At 51.9% G+C, this 24,625-nt stretch overlaps 1 protein-coding gene across 2 annotated transcripts in view; it reads right to left on the bottom strand.

The window, feature by feature from the left end:
* The window catches only part of FBXO31 (F-box protein 31), a 40,201-nt gene extending 17,572 nt beyond the window's left edge, over positions 1-22,629 (bottom strand). Inside the window, exons 1-4 of one of the 2 annotated variants that reach the window (XM_032389829.1) lie at positions 22,268-22,629; positions 10,788-10,859; positions 7,415-7,501; positions 943-1,019 (exon numbers count right to left, since the gene is read on the bottom strand). In XM_032389829.1, coding sequence (XP_032245720.1) covers positions 943-1,019; positions 7,415-7,501; positions 10,788-10,859; positions 22,268-22,616 — 585 coding nt within the window. In that variant the 5' untranslated portion in view covers positions 22,617-22,629. The remainder of the gene's footprint in view (positions 1-942; positions 1,020-7,414; positions 7,502-10,787; positions 10,860-22,267) is intronic. The other variant, XM_032389830.1, reaches the window with a different exon arrangement.
* Positions 22,630-24,625: the final 1,996 nt, after the last annotated feature.

The following is a 24,625-nucleotide window of genomic DNA, read 5'->3' as shown; positions in this document are numbered from 1 at the left end:
AGGAGGTCGGGAACACTGACGGAGGACATCGGGCACGCTGACTGAGGACGTCAGCAATACTGACTGAGGATGCCGGGCACAATGAGGACATCAGGAATACTGAGGACGTCGGGCACACTGAAGATGTCAGGCTTCCATAAGAGTGAAAGAATACATTTCTGTTGTTTTATGCCACCCGGTTTGTGGTCACTGGTATGGCGGCCCCTGGAAGCTACAACAGTAAGTGATAAGGGATCTGTGGGGAGATGCTCTCTAATGGTGGAAATACGGTTTCCCCAAAAAGTGCCCACCGTTGGTGCTCCCACCCATCAAGGACACTGGCCTGACCCCAGTATTACTATGGTGGGTGAGAAAAGATTTAAAACCGGGGCCTCACAGTCCCACTTTCAGACTTGGCTCTGAGGCCCAGCCTGGTCCCAAGGCCGCCGGGGCTGCTGGGTGACTCACTCTGACGCGGCTCCCCGGCGTGCCTCCCAGGCCGCTGAACTGTGTCTTCCTCGCAGGGCAAGCGCTCACACACATCAGTGGAATGACAGAAGGCGCACAGGGAGAGTCACAGCCGGGGTGCGCCTAGGGCTCAGCGATGGGGCATCTGCTACGATTCCATGTGACCCCGAGGGCCAGAAGGTGAGTGTCCACGGTTCCCAGGGCTCCTCATTTAGAACAAACTAGTGCACAACCCAAAACTAGAGTGTCCCACAGGCGTGAGCGCAAGGGCCCAAGGTGTCCAGGAGGCAGGGACCAGGCTATGGGAGGGAAGATGCCCTCGAGGCAACCAGTGGCTCATCACTACAAAGTCCAGGGATGCAGCGAGAAGGCTGAGAACCGGTTACCGAATAGCCTCTGGCCCCTAACGACAGCCATGCCGTCACGCAGGCGACAGCAGGCTTGCCCCTCTGGCTGGAGCGGGCGAAGGCCCACGCACGGCGCTCTTGGACTTACCACCACGTTCAGCAGTCCTCCGTAGGGCCCGATGTCTGGCTGCCACAGCCCCAGAATGTGTCTGTACCGATGAAGCACTAGGGGAGAGAGAGAGAGCGGGTCTTCACACTGCAGCCGGCCGGTCTGCACTCCGCAGGGACACAGGGGAAGGGCGAGACCGGAGCCGCGAACTGCGGACAAACCACTCACGGCGGCTGGGGACAGAGCCTTGGACGTAAACACGGATTTCAGCAGACTGCTTAAAGAGTTTCTAAAGAATTCTAAGAAGGAAAATGTCTTTCAAAACCATAATAAAACAGACAACAGGGCCACTTTGAAACCCAGGCTCTAAGTGGCCAGTGCCAATGACACTGCCTTGAAAGACAGTGAGCACCCTTGTAAAGTGGTGAGCCTCCCATCAGTGAGGGAGTCAGAGACGGGGACACCGCCTTCCTAGGGACTAAGGCAGACGGGGACCAGATTTTTAGAACGCTGGGACTCTGGCACCTGTACATGCGGTCTGTCTATGAAGCAATTAGACTAAAAATCATCACTAGAGTGAACTGCTCACTCTGCTGGGCACACAGGCCCAACGGCCCTGTCCCGGCAACAGGTGCCACCGTGACCCATGACGACGCATCTGGTCCCACACTATTCTGGGTGTACTGTGAGGGTGTTTCCAGACAAGATTAGCATTTAAATCAGTGCACTGAGTAAAGCTGACTGCCCTCCCTGGTGTGGTGGGCCTTGTCCAATCAGTTGACAGCCTGGAAAGAAAAGGCTTTTCCACAAGCAGGGAATGCCTGCCTATGTGAGCTGGGACATCAGTCTTTTCTAACTTAGGACTTGAAATGGAAGCAGGGGTTCTTCCACGGTGCCGAGCCTGCCAGATTTCAGACCCCAGCGACACCCTCGGCTCCCCTGGGTCTCCAGCTTATTGATGGTAGATCTTGGGACTTTTCAGCCTATATTAACCGTGGGACCCAATTCCTTATGATAAATTCATCTAAAAAAACTGGTTCTATTTGTCTGGCGAACCCTGGCGCATACACAGTGGAAGCCAGCGATGGGCTGGAGCACCGGCGCTGCATGATCACAGCATTCCGCGGGAAGGGAGCCCCAGCCAGCAGGGCCAAATGGGACCCCGAGACGAAGATGGGACGGCGGCTACCAGGTCTCCACCTTGGTCCGGAGTAGAGGGACGAGGAAAGTGAGGCCAAAAGCAGCCCAGGCCTCTCAGGTGCGCCGGCAACCAGTGACCCGAGGAACCCCGGGTACACAGCCGAGGAACACGGGTTTCCGAACGAGCACGTACTGTCTCCCAGACACCTGCCACTCATCCCGTGTGCAATCTTCTGAGTTGGTTTACAAGATGCAAAGTAAATTCAGTCTGGTTATCTTATGGTCATACCCTGATAGGTTTTGCGTTTAATTAGCAAGCAATAATAAGCAGGACCAGGAACTCTAAGCAAATAATGAACTCCAAACAGTGACATGTATACTCAAGGGTTTAGGGGTAAAATGTGATAGTATCTGGCACTTACTTTAAAATGTATCAAAAAATAAGGTGGAATGATGGAGAGATGGCGGATGAACAGCTGTGTGATAATAAAGTGTTGCTGAGGGTTGTAGGATCTGGTGATGGTAAGTGGGTATTTGCTCCATAATCCCCTTTTTTTTTTTTTTTGGTAGATTTTTAAATTTTCATGCTAAAATACTGGAGAATAAAATAAATGTGCCCATTTATTTTATGGGCCCTGACCATCCCCTCTTTGACTCCCTCTCCCCCTTAGCCCCCAGCTTGACTGCTAGTGATGGTCTGGTTCTTTCCAAATCAGTCTTACAATCTCAGACCCCCTGGACTGCTCAAAGAACATGCGAGACTCTTGGAAATTTTGAAAGGAGAGTTCCCTGTTTTGCTTTAAAAGGTACAGCCCTTTGAAATAAAAACACTGCCTCCCATCTGTCTGCTTGGAGGGGCAGCACTCTCTAGATGTATAAGCTCTGCATGTGTTAGAAAAATCATTGTGCCCCTCATGGCTTTTGCTAACACAACACTGACTCGCTGAGCCTGGGCCCACCCTCATAACAGTCCAAGAAAGAGTCGGAGACCAGCATCGCCCGCCAGCCTGCAAGCAGGTAACCTCTGGGCGAACCCCTGGGCGGGACAAGCCATTTCCTCATGCAAATGTAAGGGCTGTGTTTTAGGACACTTTAAAAACTACAAGCATCCAGAACAGAGTCCGGCATGAGGGTGCCTCCAGACTGAAAGTGCCCACCTGAGTCACACAAACACTGGGTGTCCACACCAGGACGGGGGCCATGTTCGGAGTTACCTTCTAATGCCCGGGGCCCTGCTGGGAAGGCCAGCCCCTGAACAATACAAGGAGTGTGCACATGTTCACGCATTTTCCCTCATGCTCCCACTGCACCTTCTGCCTGACCCTGCACGGGTAGAGGAAGGGCCTGGCTGAGACGTCCTGGAGCAAGGCGCTCCCCAGACCCAAAGGGGCTTCTCACCTGCAGAAGACCCCCAGCTCACAGAGCCCTCCCCACAATGTTTCCAAACAGCCGCTGACCACGGGTCAGGAGAGGAGAACAGGATCAGGTTACAGACTGGGCAGGGGACCTGAGACGTGGAGGCAACTGTGTTAGACCCCTCAGGTGCTTTACTGTCATGGGCTTTAGGACCCTGCAGAACTTCAGTTCAGGGGCAGAGAGAGCCTCAACAAGAGAGAATTCCGTTATCCATGACAATTGAGAAAACACCACTGCTTCAGCCACACAAGGCAGGACGCAGACCTTTCAGAATAATTCGTATTTATTCCAAACAAGGCAGCTCGTAGGCTGCTCCCACCACTGGTCCCCAAGGTCAGTGTGGCCGTATTCAGAAAAAATTCCCAGCTCAAGACACCCCTGTTCCCCAAAATGGGGGAAATCATCTGAGCTGGCTAAGCGACCTCTCAGCTCAAGTGCTAGTGGGAAAACGCCCCGTCCTAGTCAGTGCCAGTGAATTCTCATCTGCCAACAGGAAGGCCACTTAAGAAGGCAAGCGGGAAACTCCTGGCACATGAGACAACAAACAGCAAACCCAAAAGATCCAACTGTCCTCGGCGCAGCGTGGGCTGGGCGGGGGCTCTCTTCCCCGGCGGTCCGCGGGCAGCCGCGGTGGCCCTCACGCAGGACAGCCGGCCCTCCACCAGCACGGCCCTCAGTCGTTCCTGAACCACCACATCTGAGGCTGCAGAGCCGGGGTTTTGGGTGATGGGTGTTCCCACCCGTGACTCTTGTCCAAAAGATTATCGTAAAGGCAACTAATATATGTCCTGCCACTTGCTAGTAGCTTCTGGTAAACGAAAACAAAATCAGAGGAGGAGACACGTCCAAACTCATTTCACCAGGCCAGAATGACCCCAATACCAAAACAAGGAGGCCACAAGGACAAAGAACTACAGGCCAGTATCCCTGATGATGGGGCACCTGGGTGGCTCAGTCGGTTTAGCGGCTGCTTTCGGCTCAGGTCGTGATCCCTGGGTCCTGGGATCGAGCCCCGCGTTGGGCTCCCTGCTCAGTGGAGAGCCTGCTTCTCCCTCTCCCTCTGCCTGCCGCTCTGCCTACTTGTGCTCTCTCTCCCTCCCTGTCAAATAAATAAAATCTTAAAAAAAAAAAAATATCCCTGATGAACGCAGATGCAAAAATCCTCAACAAAATACAAGCAGATCCCACTCAACAGTACATTAAAAGGATCACTGACAACAATCAAATGGGATTTATCCCAGGGATAAATGGTTCAACGTCCACAAATCAATGTAGTAACAGCACCTTAACAAAATGAAGGATAAAAATCGTATGTCCTAGGAACGCCTGGGTGGCTCAGTCGGTTAGAAGTGTCTGCCTTTGGCTCGGGTCATGGTCCTGGGGTCGAGTCCCGCATCAGGCTCTCTGCTCAGTGGGGAGCCTGCATCTCCCTCTGCCTGTTGCACTCTCTCTCTCTCTCTCTGACAAATGGATAAATGAAATCTTAAAAAAAAAAAAAATCGTATGTCCTCAATAGATGCAGAAAGAGCATTTGATACAATTCAGTATCTACTTATAATAAAAAACTCTCAACAAATGTCTAGAAGAACATTCCGCAACATAATAAAGGCCGTATATGAGAAAGCCCCACTAACACCATACTCAACGGGGAAAGGCTAAGAGCTTTCCCTCTAAGGTCAGAACAAGGCAGGATGCCCACCTTGCATCAAGTTGCAGGATACAGAATCAACATCCAGAACAGGACCAGGAACACCACCCACAGGCTCCAAGAATTCGGCCAGGTAATTGGCAGGTGGTCTCCCTCTCCCAGATGCACTTCCCACCGGTGCCCTCTGCCCTCTCTAGGAGCACCCACCCGTTTCTAGACCTCCCAGTGGTCTCCCCCTTCCTCAGGACGCCTTGTGTGTTCTTGGCCCCACCTGGCAGATGGACTCTGGAGGAGCCTTCCCATTAGACTACCTGTGCAGCCAGACACCCTGTCACCTATGCCCCAGCATTCAAAGCGGCCGACCCATCTCCTCACCAGTGGTGCGCAATGTCCCACCCTCTGGCACTCCACCAAACTCCCTGTATCTACCAGAACTATCTGGAGCACCACCAGAATTCTAGATGGGAACCTCAAGACCCAGAGCCCTGTGGTTACAGACAGTTACTATCAATTCACACACAAGGACATGTGTTAGCTAGGTCGTTAACACAACACATTCCCCCGAGATGCTCCCCACGCTTTAGAGACACGGACTACTAAGAGTATCAGGCAACAACATGCAGCCTGATAAAAAAAAAAAAAGGGCAAAAGTGACACAGCCGAAGAAGCTCATGTGGGGCCACAAAGCTCCTCAAAGGTTAGCTTTAGATGGGCTGACCTGCCTCTCCCTGGGACAGTGTCTTTGGCTTGAGGCTGCTTAGCCTAAGAGCAGAGAGACCAGGGAACCAGGGAACACGGGGTCTCAAGAGCTCCAGGAATAGGGCAAGTGGATAAGGGAGACAGAAACAGTGCCAGGTCCCAAGGTCCTCACACGCCAGTCATCACAGTGGACATTTCTGGAAGGTTGGGCTGGATGAGGCCCCTTTGCTGAATGACTGCTAACCGGGAGGGTGGGTCAAACTAGGACAAAATGTGCTCGAGGTAACTTCCAAGAGGGTTCAGGAAGAACCCAATTCATGCCTTCCGACTCCCCCTGACCCACCCGACCCCCTTGACAGATCAGCCAGCTCCTCACGCCTGCTTGTTCACACTCCCGATGAGCCCCGCGGTCACCGGTCTCCACTCCAGCAGTTCAGCTCTGGGCCTGATGACACGAACAAGGTGGGCACTGTCAAGAGCCGTGCCCAGTCCTTGCACACACCCAGAAGCAGGCTAACTTAGTCCACGCATCTCTGCACTGACGCCAGGATGGTCTCCACGGGACCAGCAAACACACTCCGGCTGCATGTCCACAGTCTGACGGGGGTTAGGAACGATCCCGTAAGAGCCTCTATTTCCTCTGCTCCCATAGGTTTTGTTCGAAATTGTGCATCTACGAGACTCAGGAGCAGGTCTGCTCCAGGCAGGCGACACAGACACATGGAGGGTTCAGAGGGGTGGGAGTAACGAGGGAGGGGTGCCGTGTGCTTCTAGGAACGTAAAAACGCCTTTTAGTGCAAGCAGGTATGTGTGATGTCTTCTTGACAGCAGACATTCACTTTCCACCTCAGCTCAACCTAACAGAGAGCGGAGATGTGTGCAATACGGCTCAGGGAAATTTCTAGACTCAAGTAATGCCAATCGGGAGGGGAATCCGGTTCTAAATAATCAAGTGCTTCTATTCACTTCTGCCCAGTGTGGGTCCACTGTATGATTTTTTTTTAATTCACATATGCTGTAATGATGTGACTAATGAAATCTAGAAACGAAACACATTTAATTTTGGAGAAGTGTTTTAAGGCTTCTACCCTGTCCTCTCCCCTCAGCCTCAATAAACAGCAAATACTAAAATGTGTACCAACAGGGGCGCCTGGATGGCTCAGTCGTTAAGCGTCTGCCTTCGGCTCAGGTCATGATCCCAGGGTCCTGGCGTTGAGCCCTACATCGGGCTCCCTGCTCCGCGGGAAGCCTGCTTCTCCCTCTGGCACTCCCCCTGCTTGTGTTCCCTCTCTGTCTTTCTATCAAATAAATAAAATCTTTAACAGAAAAAAAAAAAAAAAATGTGGCCTTGTTGGTACTACCCAAAAACCCCAAAGCTGCTGAGGAATCCCGGCCCATGTGTGCAGCCGACCCAGGGCCACGGCTCAGGTGTGGCCTTGGCTGTGGCCGAGCCCAGAAAACAGCCAAGGTAAGAAACAGCAAAAGCCAAGGAGGGCAGCTCGCTCTTAACACCCAAGCAGTCCTCGTGCCCGGAGTTAGAGGTCCCTCTCCATGCAGCTTCTCAGCCGTGCTCGCCCGCAAATGCCAAAGCCAGCAGGAGGTACGTACGGCAGGTGTAAACATCTCTGTACTCCATGTGCTCGTAATCGGGAAGAATTTTCATGAAACGTCCCGACTTCACGCGAGGGTTTATACCTGAACAGACACAGCAGGGAAAGGATAAAGATGGCTCTGCTTCCAGGACAGTATGAATAGTTCCCAGGACTCAACACCCTCCCTCCCTGACAACGGACACTTCCCATTACACACTCAGCCCCCAGAAAACTCAGGGTGCAAGCGTTTGCCAGGGGTGACGGGTCTTCCTTTAACCAATGGAGCCACACCAGAAACTCATAAAGGCAGGCAATCTTGGGACCCTCCTCTCTCAGTGGCCACAGATTAAGGGAGCACACAGAGGTGGGAGAGCCGAGGCTGTGGTTGGGGGATATCTGGGGGACCATTTAGAGAACCCCTGTGCCTGAGTCCAATCTCTCCCTTGCCTGGTGCACACCTGGCATTCTCCTCGATCTCTGCTGCGTGTGTGTTTTGTTTCTGATTAAGGGCGATGTTGGCCTACCTCCTAACTCAGGCCTCCTCCCTCCTGAACCTGTCTATGCCAGGAACCAACCTTGATTTTCCGCCACAACCCATTCCAGAAGCTAAGTAATTTTCTCCTCAATAAGGCCTTCAGAGCAAATTCACAAAAACACCGCTCCTGCATCGTGAACATGAAAACTGAAGCTGGCTCTACCCGGGGCAGATGCAACACTTCTGGACACTGAATAAGGTAATCATTCCCCGGAGTTTGCAACCATTTTTAAGGGGTCAAGATTCAGCGGTGAAAAGAAATCTCCAGATGTCCTCCTGCGCCTGCCCATGTCCCCAGCATTCCAGACTCGCAGGTAAGCCTGTCCCTTCTCCCTCTCCCACCCCCAGCTTACCCCCGGCCACACCATCTGCTGCTCACGGTTACTGCCCACCTGCCTGCCCACCTGTGCTCCACAGGACAGCGTAACTGAGCCGAGCTCCGTGGGGGCCTTATTCCCACATCTGCCCCCACACCTGGCAGGTGTCAGCACCTGCCTTCCTCCAGGTGCTGTTTGGAATGCTTACTCCTAAACTCCTGAAGAACTCTGCCTTCAAGTGGCTTTCAGGTGACACTGTCCAACGACCTAACAAATTCAAGGAGTCCGTTGATAAAAACTTGACATAGTGGATACTCCTAGAAACCAGCTGACCGTCCAAAAAAGCCAGAACACCTATGTTTTACGTGCACATACACAGAGATTGTTGTGGACGGAACACCAATGCTGAGAGCCAGCCTAAGTCCCTCCAATTCCAAGCTCTGGTTGGACTTAAGATACTGAGCTCTGGGCAAGCACGGAGGAACCAAGGGTGGAGCCAGGGCCATGTGGGCACCCACAGAATGGAGGGTGGGAGGCAGGGGGCAGGACTGGCGTTCTGCCTCTGGAATCTGGGCTTTGCAGGGTTCAGAGCAGCACTGTTCTGGCTGCGGAGAGGAGAAGACAGGAAGGGGTCAGGCTTTCTGGACATGTGGCCACCAGGGCCCCCTAGACCCACATCCCCTGGGACGGTGGAAGGTGGAGCGGAGCCAAGAGAAGAACGCAAGTCCAAGCACGCACAGGGAAGAAGGACCTGGTAGGTCCTGAGCAGCGAGCCTTGCACTGGGGTCCCAAAGACAGGGCTCAGGAGGCAACTGCCGAGCTGGGCGTGGTGGCTGGGGCAAGGATGAAGCCCAAAGCCTCAGGAGGGCAGGGAAAAGCGGGGAGCTGGGCATGGTAGGGCAGAGGGCTCCCAGAGGCAGGTGGTAGGTCAGAGGGCATGGCTGAGCCCCCATGAGCTGTGCTAGTTTGAGCAGGCTGGCTCCCCAGAGGAAGGTCCGTGAGGAACCTCCAGCCTGCTGACAGGAGAGCTCCCCAATGTGAGCGAATCCTAACTTGGAACACCAACCACCGCACAATCCCAAGCTGCCATGGATCTCAGTGTGGGGAGAAGCCTCTGACAGAGCAAGGAACTGACAGGATGGCAAAATCAGCCGCCTCCAAGGAGGGAGCACTGCCCATGTCTCCCCAAGAGTCGGCCCTACATGGAAACCCCATGCTCCCCTGTGGCCATGTGAAGGAGGGGCATCTCAGAGGGAGAACCCGAGTGACAGACCCACTAAGAAGAGGGACGCGGAGAGAGGCAGCGGCCGGCGTGCCCCATACCCTGGAGGGGCTGCCAGGGCTTCGGCTGGCTCTGAGAGACCCGCTTCCATCTCAGTCCTGAGTCCCGTGCAGACCGCGGCCAGCGCTCCCGGGTGAGGCATTTAGGAAGGAGCACCACCTGCTCTGCTTTCAATGGAGAACATTTCAAAAGAATGTGAAAAACCAAAATCTACCAAGATGGTTTTAAGATGAAACCTTAATGTGTTTTTATTTTTTTTTAAGATTTTGTTTGTTTATTTATTCATTTATTTAGAGAGAGCAAGCATGAGCAAAGGCAGAAGCAGACTCCCCGCTGAGCAGGGAGCCCAATGCGGGACTCGATCCCAGGACCCTGAGATCATGACCTGAGCCGAAGGCAGACACTTAACCAACTGAGCCATCCAAGCGTCCACTTAAGGTCCTTTTAAGAGCAGTGAACAGTCAACTTTAGGCCAGAGAGAACTGGTCACTGTCGTCTCTTACTCTGTTCTTTGATCCCCAGCCCTGGGGCGCTAACACGAGGCGGGCACCCAGGGGTGAACCCACAGGCTGCTCCCTGCGGGTCGGTGCTGGCCCGCAGCTCCTGGCTGGTGTCAGTGTGAACAGAGATCTTCACAGCCTCACGCTAAGGGGCACCGAGGAAAGACATCTGGGGCTGGGGGGACGCAGAGCACTCAGACAGGGTGTGTCACTGGTGACTCTGGAAAGCAAAGGAGGGGAGAACAGGAAATGGGGGCTGGGGGGCTCAACATGGGGACGCAAGGTTCCGGGGTAGACGGAGCCCCAGAAGGCGGAGCCTGATGTGGGGCTGCAGGCAGGTGGCCAAGGACGCCCGGGGAGCGGCCACACTTCCCAGTGAAGCTGCTGTCCACGTGACCCTCGGGCTGTGGGCCCAGATCCAGGGAAGGGGACACCTCTGGAAGCACCCCAGGGTTGTTCCCAACACAGCCACATTTCTCAGATCTAAGGGTTCTCCACGCCTAATAGAAGACACCATTATCTGTGATGGGCTGAAAAATAAGGATGACACCCCCAAAGATGGAGAAAAGACCCCCCAGGTCAGGGCTGCCGCTCCCAGCGCCGTCCGTGGAGCACCAGCTACGTACGACTCTCAGAGAGTGTCCGGGAGGGGACTGTGGGCTGTGGGTCACACTCTTCACACTCCTATCAAGGGTGCTCACTCTGCATCTGCATCTGGAACGAAGGGGACCGTGGCCGGCAACAGGTTCACTTACGCTTGGCATAGACGTCTCTACACGACACACCCGTGATGTCCAGCTTCCGCAGGTTCTCGCAAACGCCATACTCTGCAACAAGAAACATCTGCTGGAGATCACAGGCAAGAAGTCACAAGGCTGCAGAACAGACAGACTGAGCGCGGGGAGGGAAGGTGCGCGCTGAAGCCTTGGCCCTGTCTTCCAAGGCGGAGTCTGACCCTCCCTGTTCCACACTTGGTCGGCACCCACACTCACTGGTGAAGCCATTATTCTGCTTAGACCACACTTGACAAAGCAACAATCCACGCTGTCTATCCTGATAAACTCTAGAAGCCTAATTGCACAAACCCCAAATGAGACAATCCCCAGTGGCCTGGAAACAGCACGTTCCCATGGAAATGAGATCGTCCTTGGTGTCAGGGTCACACGAAGGCCTGCTGAACCTGCACTGTGGCTCACCATACCACCAGTTCTATTAAACAAAGCCACGGCCATGAGGGGAGACCCCGGTGAGAGCCTGGACGAGGGCCTGGAAGGAGGAGCTGTGCCACATGCCTTTGGCACCAGGCCCCCAGACCCCAGCCAGCGATGGAGACCCTGGATGCCCTCCCTGCCTCCCCATCCCCGTCCTCGCCTGGCACAGCGAGGCTGTGCAAGGAAAGCACCGTACAGAACGAATCACCACGAATCCAGAACTGCCGGGAGGCAAGAGCCTGCCTGGTACCCACCTCTGTGCGGGCCAGGCACCACTGTATTCGGCCCTGCTAGCAGGCCTGAGAGAGCTGCTACCGTCTCATCCATTTCGGCGAGGAGAAAACATGCACAGAGAGGCCCGGGGCCTGCATAAAGGAGCACAGCTGGTGGTGCAGGACCCAGAGCCGAAGCCTGGATGGGGCGCCTCATAGTGGTGAGCAGAGCCCGGGCAGGAAGAAGCGTGCTCAGCACCCCCGCTGCCCAAGTCCTCACAGAGTCCCCACCAGGACTCTCTGTGTCATCCCGGGTACAGTCATTCAGCTGGGGCATCACGGACAGCCACCTCTGTGGCCAGCACTATGCGCCCATCACAGGAAGGGACGCCAAGGCTGGGCAAGGTTGGCAGCTCAGCAGTCCGTCTGAAACATGGACTCAGGCAGTGTGGCCAGTACTGGCCAAGTGCCATCCCCTCATCATGTCACTCCTGATGGGGTCTGGTCTGGTCTGTTCAACAGAATGGATGATATCGGCCCAAACGCTTCTACGAACTGATAGGATTCCAATAGTGCACAAAGCAAAGCTCCAGATGCACAGAGGGGAGAAGGTATTTAGGGCAAGGCAGCTACTCGGCAATGTCCCTCCCGACAGGGCCTGCCCAGGGGAGCCCCGCTTTTCCCTACCTCCTCTGCTGATGAACAGACATGAAGTTAAAGACTCCTCTAAGATGTAAATCACGGCCTTGCTCACTATCAGGCAAAAAAATAAAAAGCATATGTTTTATCCTGCTGCCAAGAAGAATGTGGACTCCATTCTGGAGGATAATGCAAGTCTTAGGAGCCTATGAGGACAGACAGATGAAATATGCTGTCCATGCATCCCGGGCAGGGACACAGCAACACCCGCGTGCAACGGGGTCCCCAGCATCTCAGAGACCACAGCGTGTCCAAACCCCTGCTCTCCCCGTGCACCAGCTGAATGGCCCACCCTCACCCTGGTGGGCAGAACACACTGACGACCGGTCTACCCCACTCTCAATATAAACGCTATATAAAACTCTCTTCACCATCTCCTGCTGGCTCCATGATGCCCATGATGGCCAAGTGGCTCCTCCTGAAAACCCGGTCAGCGGTCACTACTTTGGCTCTCCGTACACACACTTTGGCTTTCTCCTGTGCAAACAATGCACTTCAAAATTGTTACCGCGTAACAGGATCGGCGTGTCCGTTTGTTTCCTGGGTGGTTTTGAAAGGACAGCTCCGTTTCTCGGTTCCAGCATGCTACCGGTGCTTACAATAACAGACAAGGATGAGTCTCTTCCTGCCCCGGAGACAAAGTGGGGTGACCGCAGGGGGCAGGGGTCTTCTCCTTTGTAATGTGTGTAGTGCTGCGGGCAAGACACTGTGACTCTCGGTGCCAATGGTTAGACTCAGGGCACAGCCCTGAAAATGCATTCAGGTACGTTCCTGTGGCTGACGGCCCCGGAGGTCCACAGCCAGGCCTCTCTGACACATTGGTACTGCTGCTTAGGTGTTTCTCCGGGCCCAGGCTGTGAAGGCTGGTGACCTGGCTTATGATTTTTGAATCAGAGTCCAACGCACACTCCAACCTGACAGAAACAATGCTTCTGAATGGCTCCCAGGGTTTTAGCCAGGATGGCCACCTCATCATAAATTTCTGCACATTGGGCACCTGGGTGGCTCAGTCGTTAAGCGTCTGCCTTCGGCTCAGGTCATGATCCCGGGGTCCTGGGATCGAGCCCCGCATCGGGCTCCCTGCTCCGCGGGGAGGTCTGCTTCTCCCTCTCCCTCTGCCCCTCCCCACTGTTCGTGATCTCTCTCTCTCTCATTCTTTCTCTCAAACAAATAAATTTCTGCACGCTGTGTCAAGAAATGGCATTGCGCATATGGCACAGGATATGAAGTCGCACAAGCAGATAAAGCATCCACAAAAACACTATGAACAATCAGAAGAAAAGCAAAATTAGGATGTAGTGCTAATAAATAGAGCAATCCTTGGTGGGTTTTTCTTAATGTTCCCAAAAGGTCATAATAAATCCCCCAAGGCAGAATAATGTTATTCTGACCCAATCATTCCTACAAGAATTGTCTGGTATTTTCCACCTGATGGGAAAATCTTTTTTTTTAAAGAGGGGCTAAGAACAATGCCACATCCTCTGATTGTTCTACAAACGTTCCCATAAGTCATCAAGGGAAACTGCCCTTAAAATAGCTTGAAGGCCTGTGTACTCACCAGCACCGTGTATCCTTCCTTCCAGAAAAACCACCCAGTGTGAACTCCACCCTTTGGCACAGGTCCTGTCCCCGCTGACTGCAAGCGAGTACACCACCCATGCCGCCTACAGATGCTTCTCAATCCGACACTGATTTGGTGGTACCGGCTGTCGATTCAAAGAACTTCCTTGATGGGGCGTCCAGCTAGCTCATTCGGTGGAGCATGTGACTCCTAATCTCAGGGTCGTGAGTTCAGGCCCCAGGATGGGTGTAGAGATTAAGTAATAAAAACTTCAAAAAAAATTTCCTTGCTAATCTTTTATATAAAGGAGCTTAAGCAATTCTTTTTTGAAAGTATTTACTCCAAAGATAGCAAAAACAAAACAAAACAAAAAGCTGGGAAGGGAGAAACATGGGTCAGCCGGACTTGAGGGAATTTATAAAATGAAATGGTCATGCTGTGGAGACCAGTATGGGGACACAGAATCACCCTATGACCCAGCTGTCATTCTACTTATGGGTACAGCCCCCAAAGCACTGAAAGCCGGGGCTCAGATACTTCTACACCCGGGCTCACTGCAGCACTCCTCACAATATCCAAGAGATGGAAGCAACCCAAGTGTCCGCGGGCAGATGAGCGCATCAACACCACATGGTCCATCCACTCGCTGGAATGTTATTCAGCCTTCAAAAGGAAGTAAACTCTGTCACCTGCTGCAGTATGGATGATCTTTAGGGACATCATGCTCAGGGAAATAAGCCAGTCCCCAAAAAAACAAATATACCGTATGATTGCACTTCCATGACGTACCTGGACAGTCAGACTCCCAGAGACAGACAGGATGGTGGCTGCTGGATGGAGGGAGGGCGGCTGGTGTGTAAGGGGACAGAGCTGCAGGTGCGAAAGATGAACAAGGGCTGGAGGCGGCCAGGGGCAGGGGGCGGGGGGCGGGGGGGGTGTTTGCACAACAATGTGAACGTACTGAACTACTGAACGCCACAGAGCTGTACAATTAGAAATAGTCCAAATGGCAATTTTTGTTGTATGTATATGTTACCATAATAAAAAAATTAAATTGCCACTTCAAATACTCCAATCAGAAAATTTCCAAAAAGCTATTTGAAAAATGTTTTGCTAGGAGGGAAGAACAGCCTAGTACTTTGGCAGAGTCAAGTCAACACGTAAGCAGCAGCCTCCTGTGACCTGCCCGGGGCTGCCAAGCGCTCTACACTCTTTCCTGTCTGACGAGCTCAGGGCCGCGTGATGGACTTTACCAAAAACGTCCTGTCCCCACAGCACATTTCTGAACATGCACTAACTCTGGTCAGTCTCTAGAGTAGGAGGTTAGAGGTGTTCTCTCTCTCCCCCCCCCGGCTGCAGGAGAACCCCGGAGACACAGCTCTGCTTCTCGAGGCCCCTTCCCCGAGGACAAGGTGGAGATTCAGGGACATGGTAGCCGTGGCAGTCGGGGCTGAGATGCGCACGCACTTCGGAGCAGAATGTGACAAAGAAAGTGAGCGCCATTCTTCGGGGCACTGTGTCGGTACCGGGAGGCCGCCACAGCGGGGACCTCGTCTCATTCTCCCGGTCAATGCCACGAGGAGGGAGCTCTGCCAGGCTGGACAGGCGCGGCACTAAGACACCACCTGCAGAGGCTGGGGGCAGACGAGATCCATCTGGAAAGGGGGGGTTCTCTCCCCGCCCTGAAGGCAGCTGGGTGGCGGAGAAGGGAGTCCACAAGAGTCTTAGGTATGGAGAGAGGCTCCAGCGCAGACTATTCACCTGTGGGGCCGCCAGCAGAGATGTGCCTGGAAGTGCAGGTGGCGGGGGTGGGGGGTACCAGGAGGCCACTGCACCACTAGGTAAGTCAGAGGCAGGAGGAGAGGACAGTGTGACCCAGACGTGGTACCAGGCAAGCAGGAGGGAGCGAGAGAAGAAGGGCTGGAGTGTGCACCAGAGGCTTCTTTCCTACCTGCTGTGCACACACACAGTTCTCTAAATAAAACTAAAAGGCAGTTTGATCAGAAAAATTGATTTTTGTTTGCACTAAATTAGGGGATAATTATACTCCTTAATAAAATATGGTTCACACTTTTACTTCTGAGGCTAAAAAAGAAGTCAAAGGCAGGGGCGGGGGCTGGTGGGGAAGGGGACCTCCACCAGGCGGGATGGAGGGGCCAGGCAACCAGTCCCCAGGCTTCCCGGCACAGCCACTGGGTGCCAAAACCCAAGAATGCCCTCCAACAACAGAGCACTGACTTAAACCCCTGGGCTTCTCCAGCACACTGCTCTACTTAGCTATTACTGTAACTGCATGAAATGCCTTTTTTTTTTTTTAAATAATGTAGCAGATCTGGAAAAACGCTCTGCAGCCACCTCATCTTAGGATGGAAGAATGTATAACTCAGAACCTGGACACAGCCCACAGGTGTCTCCTACTAAACACCTGGACTATTTGGGAGGCTTAACAGTTCCCCAGGGTGGCTGAAACCGCCTACAAGATTAATGTGACTTGTTCTCAACGAATTCAGGCCACGTGAAGAGAAACAGCCTCCGTGCCAATGGACACCGTGAGAAGCGCACTCTTCCAGCAGGAGGACTCTGACCCCAGTCCAGCTCCCATGACAGGCACCTGCTGGCCAAGGGAGACCCATTCCGGCTGAGGCCCATCTGTCACCCTGAGACGCCCACCCTTCCTGAGTGTCCCACTGTCCCGCCGCCCATGTAGGAGACCAGGACAGAAGCCTGTGAGCCTGACTCTGCCATCATCTCGCCCTGGACGTTGTCTAGTAATTTCCGACACTTCCCGGCTCCTCCACTAATGCCCCACAGCAGGCCTGGCCGGCTCGGGTCCACCAGCCTCTCCATCGCCACCGGGTGGACAGCGATGGTATCGGTGGCAAAGGATGCTGACTCATGTGCTCCAAACCCTGCCCGTCTCGGGAAAGGGCCTTCGTTTTCGAGAGGAGACTTGTTCCTCTGCAAATTCCCAAAGACACCCTTGTGTTTGCACGCCCTTTCCAGCCAGAAAGACAAACCCAGAGCCTCAAATGCATTACGTAATCACTTTATGAAAACAGTGACAACAGCAGTGCCTGGTCCTCTAACAACTAATCGGTTCTTTCTGGCAAGGTACCACCGTCTGTCCAATTAAATATGGCCGGGGGACATCTTTACTTGATGCTCTCTGGGTACCAGGTTCACTTTCCAGCTTACTTTTTTAAGGTTGAAATAAAGGAAATCTGAAAAATGCTCCCCTACGAGGCACCACTGTCCTTTTCCCTTTCCTGCTTTGCTGAGGGAAAGGAAGAGGTTTCTCCATAAAGCAGCATAGGAGATTCAACTTGAAAAAACAGAACTGCAGTCCCTTAAGTGGCGAAGCAGAAGAAAAAGATAAAGGTTTTCCTCCAAGTTCTGAGATCCTGCTCCATGTACAGGAGGGGGGCTGGTTTCCCCTCTCGTGGTTAAGACGTGTTACTACCTGAACAGTTTATCTATCTACCTGCCAACGTGCCCACCCTACCATCAAAACCAGTGGGCTCAGCAAGGATCCGCTTTACCGGAATCATAAAAATCCCTGAAGCCAACCTTAAAACGAACAACTTGCCCAGTTCACCTCTTCCCAAGACGACCCTCCAATTTTAGTTGTATTTAACAAAAGCCACATTTCTCATTTTTTGCACAGCATTTTCTTCTGCTTGCAAAAACAGAATTAAATACTGGTTTTTAATTCCCCATTTCTGTCATAAAAATCATACATTATTGGAAAAGGATTATTCCTAATTATGATGGAATTTAAACCCACTTTAGACTTAAAAAAACAAATCAAAATATTATACAAATATCATTCTATGTGTCAAAAAAATTTACCATCAAGGGAAGAAATGGGCAAATTATATATTATAAATTCAAAACCAGACACCGACAGGTACTGAGCTGAATAATATGAAATCCTTGTGTCTGAGTATTTAAAGCTCAGTGTGGAAAGAGAAAATACACGTATGAGCATTTCCTTTGTTTCTAATTTTGTTTTTTGTTATTATTTGAGTATTTTGATTTAGAACTACAGTCTGAATGTACACTTCAAAATTCACCGAGTAAATGGTGAAGTATTAACGAAGAAAAGCCTTGTCAGGGTCAAAAGCAAAATAACGCACTTGGCTTCTACCCTCAGAAGTCTGAGAAATGATGACTTATTTATAGCCCCACATGCAAGTAACTGCAGGAGGCCGGCAGCCAAAGGAGTGATGCATCAAAAAAAGTGTTTACCCTCACCCTGGCCTGCGCCTGCCCTGGGGGCTGGGCTTGGTTCGGTTTGTTTCCTGTAAAAGGATAAATATCACCTAGTTGTTTTGTGCTTGCCCCTAAGTCAGGAGCATGGACTTGGCTTCTCACTAGCAACCTTCTTCCGCCTGCCTAGAGAAATACCACTAGAAAATATTTAACCCAACAGCTCCAGTATGCAGCAAAAGACCAAACTTCTATAAAAATAACTGATTTATTGTTACGACACTGGAAATTGTGAGCTTCTCACCAAACATTATAAATATAGCTACCTCGTTTTTAAGTTTCTAGCGCTACCCCCCACCCCCACAAACTCATCCTATCATTTTAGGAAGGGCTCTTAAACACACATGCATTGTCTGCCCCCTGAAAGTCAATCATGGCCCCAAATTCTTTGAAGCAATAAAACACAGGTGTGTGCTATTCTCTTTCCGACTCCCATTTTTGTTGCTTGTTTTCTGTTCTGGAAAATCCAATCATCAAAAGACAGAAAGCAAACATGTAAACATGCAAATTCACTTATTAGTCTCACTCATCCTCCCAAGACACTAAAAAATGGAGCCACCATTATACCCATCAGAGCTGGACCAGACCCAGAGGTTCCATTCCAGGACCGCTGAGGGGCTAAGACAACTCACCTCCTCAACCAGCCTGAGATCCGGCCTCCTGCCCACCAAGGCTGGGAGGGCTTTGGTTTTTACCTAAATGGACTTGGGGCTTTGGCAGTATGAACACTCACCTTAACCAAATGTCTAGTTCAGGAAAGATGAACTTTGAAAGCTAAGAGAACTAAGATCAGACCCATCCCATACCTGACTGTTCTTATATATATAATGAGACTAACTCTATGAGACATCTATGAATACCATATGGGATTGCCAGCCATCCAATTTTTGACATAGATAAGCTGGAAATTAAGGCTACCAGAACGATCTAGTGAAACTGAAGACCTAGCGACCATCTTCCTGACCTTCAGATGAAAATCATTACTTAAACCCAAAATACGTAAGTTCAATTAACACTGTAACTTTCACAAAAGTCATTACAAATGAAGTTAAATAGCATTATCACTATAGACTATTAAAGAAATGTCTTGAAATGTATTAAACAGAAATCTATCCAGACTAAATAAATAAAACCCACAAATCAGTAAGAAAAAAAAAAATAGGGTAGAAAGTGGGCAAGGAGTAAGGATAAGCAAATAAGAAAAATCCAAACCGCCAATAATGTTATTTTCCAAGTGTGCATCCTCATCGGTTATCGAAAACATGCAAATTAAAATAATTAAACGTGAATCATTCAAAGTAGAATTTGGCACATACTGGATTAAATGGGGTAACTCGGAGCAGCCGGACCAGAAATGACAACTGCTTTGTGGTGAGACGGTGCGTACTGAACACTGGCATGTCACCTTCTGTGACTCACCTGCTCACGCTTTAATGTCAGGAGGGGAAGCAGCGAAAATTCACAGCCGTAGTAAAATTCACTGGGCAGTACTGAGTGAAACTGCAGGGCTCACGGCCCACCGCCCCCCACCCCAGCAGCACTACTTCTGCATGTATTCTATCTGCATTCAACAGACATGGAGATTGTTCACTGTACACTGTATATAACTAAATAAATACATAAATAAAAATAAGAGAAGGAACAAAACATGGTCTCTTCAAATTATGAACCACCACACAGCATTTAAAAAGACTGAACCAGACTTAAATGTATTCACACAGAACTTAAAAACACAAATTCAAAAGGGGAAAAAGCAGATGTACAAGACTTACAGTATGATACATTTCTAAAAATTAAACCATCACAAAATGTTTTATTTGGGGACACACAAAAGCATATGTATACACAAGTAAATTAAACCCACGACAGAGGCTGCTTCTTAGAATAAGAAGGGCAGTGCTGATCAGAAGTGAGTATCAGCTGAGACGTTTTCCTTAAAAAAAGGTAGAGGAGGGGCGCCTGGGTGGCTCAGTCAGTTAAGCGTCTGACTTTGGCTCAGGTCATGATCCTGGGGTCCTGGGATGGAGTCCCACATGGGGCTCCTCGCTCAGTGGCAGTCTGCTTCTCCCTCTGCCTCTACCCCTGCTCGTGCTCTCTCTCTCATATAAATAAAATCTTTAAAAACATAAAAAACCTAAAAATGTTAAAAATTTAAAAGGTAAAGGAATCAAAAGCAAACATAACAAAAGAATTAACAGTTATTTATTGGGGGTGACTAGGAAAATGCCTCTTTTACCATTTTTGTCTTTCTTTCTTTTCTTTCTTTTTTTAAATTTCTTTCCTAGCATGTCTGCCTTCCTTGGTGGAGAAGATGCCTTGCTTCTAATGTCACATTGACTCTTGCCCCAGGAAAGCGGAACTGAGAAGTGCCCCAGCAGGCAAGGACTGCAGTCCTGCGTCTGTCCCCAACTTCCTCCTACACCTTCATCAGGGCTTCCTGCACTTCCATCAGCAACTCTAAAGAATTCACCCTGAACTCTAACCCCAGTGAGTTTTAATCCATACCATACCTTCAAGTTTTTTTGATTACATAAATGTTGTTACTCTGTTTCTACAGTTGAACTAGATGAGTTCCAGTTCCCCAGAGACAAACCCACCAGAAACCACCACACAGGTCTGGCTGACCGATGGAGAAACTTCTCAAAGCACAATGGAACACCTGTGAAGAATCTGGGTCTTACAGGTATACAAAAAGCAAAACAAAGCAAATGAAAAGGTAGAGTTCACAAAGAATGTGGAACTTTCTTTACCTCTATTTTAAAACGTCAAAAGAAATGCACTTGCCACATATATGACAAAAGGTTAATACTGCTAATATTCAAAGAGGTCTCACAAATTTGTAAGACAAAAACAGATGCTTTAAGAGACATAAACAAAAACGCACAAATAAGGAATCACAAGAGATGAAATAAAATGGCCAAAATGCCTCACAGTAGAACAATACCATTTAGGGGGTGAGAGCTTCATGTGCAAGATCTTATTTAACCCCCAAAGTGACCCTACAGGAGCAGCACTTCCCAAAAATACTTGGGAAGGTGAAGCATGTCCAAGATCTCAAAGCACATAAACTGAGCCTGGCCTGCTGACTAAAACTCCGGACTCTTGACCATTGAGCTTCACTGCAGAGATAAGATGACTGATGCCCTTGTTGGGGAGCATCCGAGGAAAGCGGCCTTCTCACGCACCCTCTCTGGGGATGCAATTTCCAACAGCTGGGCAATGGGCATCTACACCATCAGTGTGCTTACCCTATTACCCACAACCCTGCTCCCAGAGGAAGTGCACCCTAAGAAAATAATCTCAGAAGTCCTAGAAGGCACAAGTAAACAGCACAAATTTCTACAAAACTGCACAAAGGCAGCCTTGACAGCATTGTTGATGACAAGAAAAAACTGCAAACTCAAAAGTCAGTTGGTAAGGGCCTAACTGGTCTGGTGGCAGATGTATGCAGTGGAATCCCAAAAGCTTTTTCATACTAAACTGTCTGGGGAAGAATATATATGGTATGATCCCGTTTAAGTAAAAATGTGTACAGGACTCTACATGGGCATATGGAGACGTGTTCCAAAATTTTAAGAGTGGGTTATCTTTGATTGCAGGGGTCTCTGATGATTTTTACTTTCCTCCTGCTGCTGTTCTGCATTGTTTGGATTTGTTTCCCAGCTATTCTTTTTACCAAAATAGGAGACCTCATGGAACACCTGGGATCTATCAACGTTTAAACGTAGAGAGCCTTGAACTCTGGACTAAGTATAAACCTTTCCTCCTGGGATTTGTTACAAAACTACTCACCACCCTCACTACTGCCACCAGCATCCCCGACAGGGAACTCAACCCTCTCCGGCCGTGCCCGGCTCCACCGGCCCCTCAGGAGCCCCTCCACAATCCCGGGCTCCCTAACCACTCCACTCCCCTAACCGTTCCGCTCTCCTCAGCTCCGCCTCCCGAGGCCTGAGGACAGACGAGGATGCCCACATGCGTCAGCTCACTCCCCGGCCTCAACCCAGCCCCAGCCCCAGGGCAGTCACAGCCCAGTCTCCGCGGCTGGGGACCCCCACCCCTCTCAGAGCTCCCCCAGAGCGGGCAGAGCGCGCGGCTCCGCTGCGCAGCCGGGACCCCACCTCTCCCAGACCCCGCGCCCCGGACTTGTGGGAGAGGCCCCCGGAATCACCGCCCCCCCGCCCGGCCGGGACCGTCCCCCTGAGGCCCCCGACCTGAGGCCGGGCCCCTTCCGGAGCCCTGGGGCACCCCCGCCCGCCCGGACCCCCGCCCTGCGCGCTCACCCTCCCGGCAGCGCCGCCTCCAGATGGTGTCGGTGTGCAGGATGCGCCGGAACTTGGTGCAGACCTGGGCCAGGCTGGGCAGGTCGGTGCCGGGGAGCGAGGCGAAGATTTCCACCAGAAGCTCCGGCGGCAGCTCCAGCAGCGAGCAGCGCGGGGGCGACTGGGGGCCCGCGCCCCGGCCGCCCAGCGCCCCGGACAGAGCCGCCGCGCCCGCCTCGATGCGCTCCTCCTCCGGGTCCGTGTCCGGCTCGCTGTCAGCCGCCGCAGTCTCGGCCGGGCCCCGGCGCTGCTGGCGGCGCCGGCATCCCCGCGACGGGCCCACACCGCAGAGGCGAGCGCACACCGCCATGCCGGCGCGAGGGACGGCCGCCGCGCCGCCGCCGCCCATGCGCACGCGCCGCCGGAGAGCCGAGCCCCGCCCCTGGGAGCAGGGCGGGGAGCGCCGGGCCCGCCCAGGAGCCTCAGGCCACGCCCCCGCGCCTCTCGGCCCCGCCCACCACGAGGGACTAGGACCGGCCCGCAGCGGGGTGAGCCTATGGGCTTTCCGCGGCCCAGCCACCACCTGACGCCTTCGGGTCTCAGGCCCGGGGTCCCGCGCCTGGACGGAGCACGGGAAAAGAATGCTGCTTAAAATGGTACGATGGCAGCCCCTTCCCGACCGTGGACGTGCGCGAGGGCCCAACTCTCCAGCTCCAGAGTATGGACTGACGCCCTCCCCACTGCGCTAACCGAGGTCGCCGCGCCGTGGGACGCAGGCCGGCGTGACCGCCGCTGCCAGGACGGCCCGAGGAGCCCCGGAGGTTGTCCCCCGGGAGCCCCCCCGGGACGGCCTGAGGATCCCACCGGAAGTTCTCCCCTCCTTCACACCCCCAAGACGGCCCGAGAACCACCCCCGAGGATCCCCCCCCAGAATGCCCCGGAGGACCCCCTGGAGGTTCCCTCCCAGAACAGTCCCAAGGAGCCCCCTCCCCAAAGTCCCTCCCCCGAATCCCCAGCACCCCTCCGGAGAATGTCCCAAGACTACCACCACGGCTCCAAGGACTGCCCCAGGATGGTGTCCAGGACCGCATAAGGCGTGATTAGGTGGCCAGTGGAGCGATGCAAACTTCTCTAGCATTCCGAACCACGGAAGCCAAATAGAACCCTGACATATGGATATCAGACCCCTTTCTTTTATCTAAAATCTGACATTCACTCAGTTCCACCCTTACTGCAATGAAAGGAAAAATCTTGCTAGCTGACGGATCAAAACACCAGCTCCCGCCTTGTCCATACTAGTGTTGTGGTTCTGCCCTAGTTACCTTGTTTACTGTGCCCGGGGCACGTGTGTTCTAGAAGGTGGGGCCCAACTGGAGAAATGTGTAAAGCCATCTCGTGACTGTGGCTTACCTTAAATAGCTCACAACAACAAGAAACTGTAGTTAATTAGTTGTTTCCAGAGAGTCAGGCCCCTGACTGTGGGTGTGGTTACAGGAACCGCTCTACAACACAGCCCTGAAGCGCTGGAGGAATTGCCCAGAGTCTAAAGGGAAGCCTAGAATGCCCTGGCCAGCTCAGTGTTTCTGGGCAAGGGTGATCTTGCTAATCAGATAGAAAATGAATGACCCTGCCAGTTCCCACAAATTCCTCACTATTCACTACCGCCTCTGTAGGGAGGTCTCAAGGTGGGAGAGAGGGAATCCGGTAATCGGGGAAGCGAATCTTCTAACAAAAATAACAAAATGGTATGTCCTAAATTAAATCTTGACCCACTTAGGTCCACACAATTGAAAAACAACAGCTAACTGACCTCGCTGCCCCAGCCGGCTTTTCAGTCCAGCCTCCATGCTGGTTTCACAACTCTCCTGCAGATAGTAACACATGAGCAAAATCAGACTCATTGTGGCACTCACCTATTTAAAGGTATTTAATGGCCCCACTGACTCTTTATCACATCACACATAATTGCCCAGTCTAGCCTCCTGGCCATCTCTCCAGAGGAGCCACCTGATAATCCAAAGGTCATCCATCAGCCTAGTCACATCTCTTGACTTTGCTCAAGCGGTCTCCTCTGCCAGGAAGACCCATCTCCTCACTCCGTGCCATTAAAGAGCCAACCCCCTTCCTCCTTGTCCCCAAATAGCATCTCCAAGGAAGGATGTTCCCCTTTTCACAGCACCATCACATCGTTTTATTATAAACACTTGCTGCCTTTGTACCAATCTCCCTAGATGTATCTCTTGTCATGTGATAGATATGCTAACACACATCGTGCAGTCAATGAGTGTTTACTGACTCAATGTTGAATGAAAAAAAAAAAAAACTGGCTAAAAGACTAAAAAGTGAGAAACATGAACCAAACAGATTTAGAGAAGCCTG

Source organism: Phoca vitulina, unplaced genomic scaffold (assembly GCF_004348235.1).
Source record: "Phoca vitulina isolate PV1807 unplaced genomic scaffold, GSC_HSeal_1.0 scaffold56, whole genome shotgun sequence".
NCBI classification, from domain to species: Eukaryota; Metazoa; Chordata; class Mammalia; order Carnivora; family Phocidae; genus Phoca; species Phoca vitulina.
Note: the sequence above shows the minus strand (reverse complement) of the source record. Positions and strands in the feature narration are given on the sequence as shown.